Source organism: Elaeis guineensis, chromosome 1, assembly GCF_000442705.2.
Source record: "Elaeis guineensis isolate ETL-2024a chromosome 1, EG11, whole genome shotgun sequence".
NCBI classification, from domain to species: domain Eukaryota; kingdom Viridiplantae; phylum Streptophyta; class Magnoliopsida; order Arecales; family Arecaceae; genus Elaeis; species Elaeis guineensis.
Window position 1 is genome coordinate 181,563,855 of NC_025993.2, and position 6,066 is coordinate 181,569,920.

Genomic DNA, 6,066 nt, shown 5'->3' on the forward strand with positions numbered 1-6,066 from the left:
ATCGATTAACAAGTGGGTAGCTTTCCACAGTTTTTAATTTATTTTTTGGGTGCAGTATTCGTGTTTTTACCGCTGTACATCAACCGAGTCAGGAAACCATGGATCTCGGCCCTGGTAAGTTTGAAAGCCTCCATTTCTTTATTTTCTTGATCATGATAATATTTTTTAAAATTCAAATCTTCTTACTATTTTTATTAAAAATATTATTAAATAATACAATGCTGTACATCAACCGAGTCAGGAAACCATGGATCTCGGCCCTGGTAAGTTTGAAAGCCTCCATTTTTTTATTTTTTTGATCATGATAATATTTTTTAAAATTCAAATTCTTTTACTATTTTTATTAAAAATATTATTAAATAATACAATGATTATTTTTTAAAAATAAGATAAATTTTTATTTACTAATATCCAGCAATCACCGTGTCTTGTTGTTATCTAATATTGGTACTACGAATAATTTTTTTTTTTTTTACAAAAAATCTATTATAAAACTAAAGTACAGAAACAATGCTAGTGTTTCTGTTGCGATAGAATGGATAATTTTGATAAACGGACTTGGTTCTTGAAACCTTAGCTGGAATAGAGAAAAGAAATTAAGCTCCCAAGACCGGCCCACTTCGGACGCTAAAATCCAAGAAGGAAAGAAAATTTAAAAAAATACATCCTAAATAAAGTAAGCGGTAAGATATGCTCGTTCCACGATAAAAGATAAAATTTTTATCATCGAATCCATCGTGAAAAAAATTATGATTGGATCTCCGTTACCTGTAATATTTCTGAAAGCATACATGTATAAACATTAAAATATTAAAAAAATAAAAATAAATAAATTTTAAAAAATTATGTGATGTTTATCAAAATTATTTAAATATTTATAAAATTTATTTATTTTTATTTTTTAATATTTTAATATATACAATGTATTTTAGAGATGTGGTAAATCATAATTTCTATCAAAATCGGTCGGATCGCAGTAAAATTACAACAAGTGCCGCTACACCAAACCAGAAATAATAATAAAAAAAAGATAAATGCCATCTTCCGCATAAGTACATAAGGGCGGGCCCCACAATATGTCGCATGTGATTTTAGGGCTCCGGCAAGCGCGTAGAAAGCAAACAGTAAGTCGCTTGAACATAAATAAATAAATAAATAAAATGGCATCTTTGAACTTAGCTCTTGCATTCCACATGTCCTGTTTCGGATGAGTGAGGGGGGATTAGCACTTATTAGACGGTTGTTTTTTTTTTTTTGATAGAAGATAGTTGTCTTTCGGGGAGCAGTGGAAGGAGTACCCTACCAATTCCGGCAATATTCCATCCTCCCAAAGATGGCCATGATCGCGGATGCCTTTGTCTCCAAATTGTGTGAGATGCTGCTGACCTATGCAAAAGAAGAGGCAGCCAAGGTCTTAGGTGTGCTCGACGAAATCAAGAAGCTTCATAGGAGGTTGAAGAGGATACAGGTCGTTCTTGCTGATGCAGAGAATAGACGCTTCGACAACGATTCCATCAGCCTTTGGCTAAACGAGCTGCGAGATCTCATGTATGATGCAGACGATATCATCGACGAATGCCGGATCGAAGGTGAGAAGCTTCTCAGCTCTAAGTCATCCTCATCTCGTTGTGTTGAGCCGGTGCGTTGTTGCTATCCTCCGATTGTTTGCTTGCACAAAGTTAGATTCCATCATGAGATTGCCGATAGAATTAAAAATCTCAACCTTAAGCTTGAAGAACTTGCCAAGGACAAAGATGTCCTCCATCTAACACCTGCTCCTCGTGATGACCACTATAAGAGCAGAATAAGCCGCAAGACATCTCCTGTACTTTTTGAACCTGATCTTGTGGGAGAGAAGATTGAGGATGATACAAGGAGGTTGGTGGAGTTGCTGATAAAGGAACATAAGAAAAGAATCCCAGTCCTTGCTATTGTTGGCATGGGTGGAATAGGTAAAACTACTCTTGCTCAGAAGATTTATAATGATGAGAAGCTTCGGGACAATTTCAACCAAATGCCTCTAATTTGGTTGTGCGTGTCCCAAGATTTCTCCGAGTCCGATTTACTGAGATCTATCATAAAGCAAGCTGGAGGTGATCCTGAAGAGGCCAAGGAGAAGGAAGTGCTTGAACCCATGCTTAGCCAAGTCATCACAAACAAAAAGTTCTTCTTAATCTTAGATGATGTTTGGGATGCACGAGTATGGGATGAGTTACTGAGAAAGCCCTTGCAGAGTGGTTTGGCGGATAGTAAAATTTTGATAACAACTAGAAATATAAATGTTGCTAAACAAATGGGTGCAATACACAGTCATATGGTGGAAAAGTTGTCTCGAGAAGATGGTTGGTCACTAATCTGCAAGATGGTGTTCGAGGAAGGGGATGAACAAGATATGCATGTGTTAAGTGATGTGGGGATGAGAATTGTAGAGAAATGTGATGGCCTTCCACTTGCTCTCAGGACTGTTGGAGGGGTTCTTCAAACCAAGGAGAAAAGGCAATCAGAATGGGTAAAGGTCCTTTCCAGCCCAGCATGGTCTTTTACGAAGCTTCCAAATGGCGAGATGGGCCCGTTGTACTTGAGCTATCTGGATTTACCACCTCCTCTCAAGCAGTGCTTCACTTGGCTTTCATTATTACCTCAGGACTACCTAATTTCTGATAATAATTTTGTTCCTAGTTGTATTGCAGAGGGCTTTGTAACATCCGAAGATGGTACTCCTTTGGAAGATGTGGCAAGAGAGTATTGGAAGGAGTTGGTGCAAAGGAACCTTCTACAGCCAGATCCTACTTGGTATGATGAAGGAGGTTGCAAGATGCATGACCTCCTGAGATCTCTATCTCAGCACATAGCACGGGACGAGTGCTTCGTCGGAGATGCGCGGGCATTTGAAAACAAGATTATGTCCTCTTCATCATCATCATTGATAAAATTACGCCGTTTATCAATTGTAGATGGAAAATTAGAAACCATATCAGACTTGATTATGAAACAAACATCCTTGAGGACCCTGTCATTCTTCCATACCCCACTTATTCATGATCTTCCAGAAGATCTCTTCAGAAAGCTGAGGAGTTTGAGGGTTCTCAACTTGCGTAAAGCAGCCATTAACAATCTCCCCACTTCCTTGGGACATCTCGTGCACCTTAGACGTCTTGATCTCGGTAAGACTCCAATAAGAGAGATACCAGATAGTATAAGGAATCTTAGAAATCTTCAATTCCTGATACTCATCGATTGCAAATATTTGCACAGCCTCCCTAGCGGTTTCCTCGGGTTAATCGGTCTAAGGGTTCTGGATATCTCGAATACACCACTTGATGGCATGCCAAGGGGAACAGGGACACTGCAACAGCTATATACAATCTGGGGATTTGTGGTAAATGATAGCAAGGGCCGTACATCTGGAGTAGGAGGAGATGACAGGGAGCAAGAGCATAAGGCACATCATCAACAGGGGAGGTTCTGCTCCTTGGAAGAGTTGAAATCACTCTCCCAACTCCGATATCTTAGCATATACAAGTTGGAGAGGGTATCAAATAGAGCTGAAGCAAGAGCTGCTGCGCTTGAAGCCAAGCCCCATCTTTTCAAACTAGAGATGCATTGCACACCTCCGAGAAGCTCTCCCGATGTGCGGCAGCCTCGTGCAAATGATTTTGAGGAGGAAGAAATCAAGAGAATAGGGGAGGTCTTTGAGGAGCTCTGCCCGCCGCCATGCCTCGAAATTCTTGAAATCTATGGCTACTTCGGCCTCCAGTTTCCCAGCTGGATGATGACACCCTCCTTGTCATTGCTCTGCAACCTACGAAGGCTAGTTTTAAATAATTGTGCTCTATGCCAGCAACTTCCACCCTTAGGAATGCTGCCACAGCTGGATTACCTCCATATTAAGGGTGCTTCTGCAGTCATGAGCATCGGGCATGAATTCTTGTTGCTAGCGAGTGGAAGAAAAATGGACTCTTCCTTCTCCACCTACTTCCCCAAACTGGAGAAACTTCATTTCAAAGACATGCCTAATTGGGAAGAATGGTGGTGGCGGTTGGAGGAGGAGGACGATCAGACAACATCGTTGCTGCCTTCTCTTAAGGAATTGAGCATTGATGGATGTCCGAAATTGAGGTCTCTTCCGGAGAGCCTCCTCTGTCGTGCCACCGCCCTGAAGAAATTAATAATTAGAGATGCCCACAGCTTGAGAGAAATACAAAGCCTCCGCTTTCTTACAGAATTGATCTTGGTGGACAACTCAAGTTTGGAGAGAGTGTCGATCTTTCCTGCACTAAACCACCTGTGCATTCGTAATTGTAAGGAGTTGATGTATGTGGAGGGTGTGGATGCCGTGAAGCACATACAGCTTGATGATCGAGAAGCAGAGTCTCTCCCAGAGTGGTTAGTAGGCGCTGGTAAAGAACAGCCGTGCTTCCCTTCGCTCCACAAGTTGACTCTCAAAAACAGAATCTGTTACCGAGGGCTACCTGATTGGCCTCTGATCTGATGACACATCACCATCTCATATTGAAGCAATGTGTTCCCCCTCTCTTTCCCTTTTTTTTTACTCTCGTTCTGCAGTTAGGAATGGATCATAATCTAGGCTCCATATTTCACATCTGCTGCTTTAGCAAACAAGAGATGCGAGATTACTTGCCAACTTCATGATACTCTGCATCATTCTCGTCCTTTCAGGTACATTTTTAGATTAGACTACTACATGATACCAGTTTGTTATCTGTCTTCTTTTCTCGGGGTGGGATGAGCATTATATATAGCACCCTAGAGGCTGGGGCTGTCGCTTTGGTCCAATCGGCTGTGTCCGTTGATATCTTAATATTGCTCAAACAGAGTGCATATTGTACAATCATGAGGACGAATTTTTTTACCATCCCTAATAAGACGTTGTTTCATGATATGTTCTCAACTTTCTTCTCATCTTTCTCAAAGACTTTGATATATCGGTACAGGTATCTCTCATCCATCTTTCAACAAGAACAAGCAACAGCGGTGATTGTGAGCTGCAACAAGCAATTTGAAAGGTATAACCGGCCATCAGACCCACAGTTACAGAAATCTCAAGGTAAAAATAGCAATGATTATGACATACAAAACACAATTATGAGTTGATATTCCTCGATGGTACTAATTAGTAAAAGTCAAGACTAAATCACTTTCTTGTTCTCGTGCAGAGAAAGGATTGATGACTGCAAGATGATATGATGGTGCTCCGAACGTCATTATTTCACCTGCTTGGCCAGAAGAAGTTAGCAACGCGGGCCAAATCTTATGAGATCAGTGTATCATATTTGGAAGTATGGACATAGGAAAGATGTCACCGAAAACATGGAGCCTGTGGGCAAGTAAATTATCGAGTTCTGCTTTTCCTTGTTTTGAGGACCATAGTTTTTGCAGTTTGACTGAGGAAATCATGTTCGACGTATATACCATATTTGGATGGACAAGGACTGGAAAGAAATTACATTTTTTGTAGAGTCTATTTGCATGAATACATGAGCAGATGGATTTGTGAATACATAAACCAAATTTTGTACTTTGATATGAGAGCATGTTACTGCAAAATTCTCTCGAGCATTACACAAGATTTTTCTAAAGAAAATTAGCATTCAAAAACATGAGATCATGCTTGTCTGTGTGACATGTGGTATGCCTATGATCTATAGAAAAATTCATTTGATGCATCTATGGATATCACCATATGAAAACTGTTTAGACCCAATAATTGAACTGTTATTCATTTGATGATGCTGTTATTTTTATGATGGATTCTGTGTCTAGGCATGCAAATCGGACAGGGTAGGCCAGGTTAAAGGTAGTCTCAATTTAACCACACGTTACTTTAATCTATGCTTAATCCAGCCCTTTCTCAGTTTGATATTTGTGGCCCAAGCTCGGCGCAATGAATGATGAGCAAGCTCACAACATTGGAGAAATTCCTTGTGCACCGTGCGTGGTGTAGAAAAACTACACCGCGCACGTTGATTGGTCCCCACAGTGGCCCTTACGTATTAATGCACCTCAAAAAGCGGATGGGAGGCTTCGGGGACCAATCACCGCGCA

General features: G+C 40.5%; 1 protein-coding gene across 2 annotated transcripts; it reads left to right on the forward strand.

Annotated features, from left to right (window-relative positions):
• The first annotated feature begins 1,212 nt into the window (after positions 1–1,212).
• LOC105039966 (putative disease resistance protein RGA3) lies at positions 1,213–5,631 on the forward strand. Of its 2 annotated transcripts, none has more exons than XM_073250628.1 (3): positions 1,213–4,680; positions 4,956–5,027; positions 5,178–5,631. In XM_073250628.1, exon 1 carries the CDS (start codon positions 1,334–1,336, stop codon positions 4,490–4,492), a length of 3,159 nt encoding a protein of 1,052 aa, XP_073106729.1. In that variant the 5' UTR covers positions 1,213–1,333; the 3' UTR covers positions 4,493–4,680; positions 4,956–5,027; positions 5,178–5,631. The 2 variants fall into 2 exon arrangements, with proteins under 2 accessions (XP_073106729.1, XP_010914606.3); XM_010916304.3 differs by having other exon boundaries at positions 4,956–5,068; positions 5,178–5,630.
• The last annotated feature ends 435 nt before the right edge of the window (positions 5,632–6,066 follow it).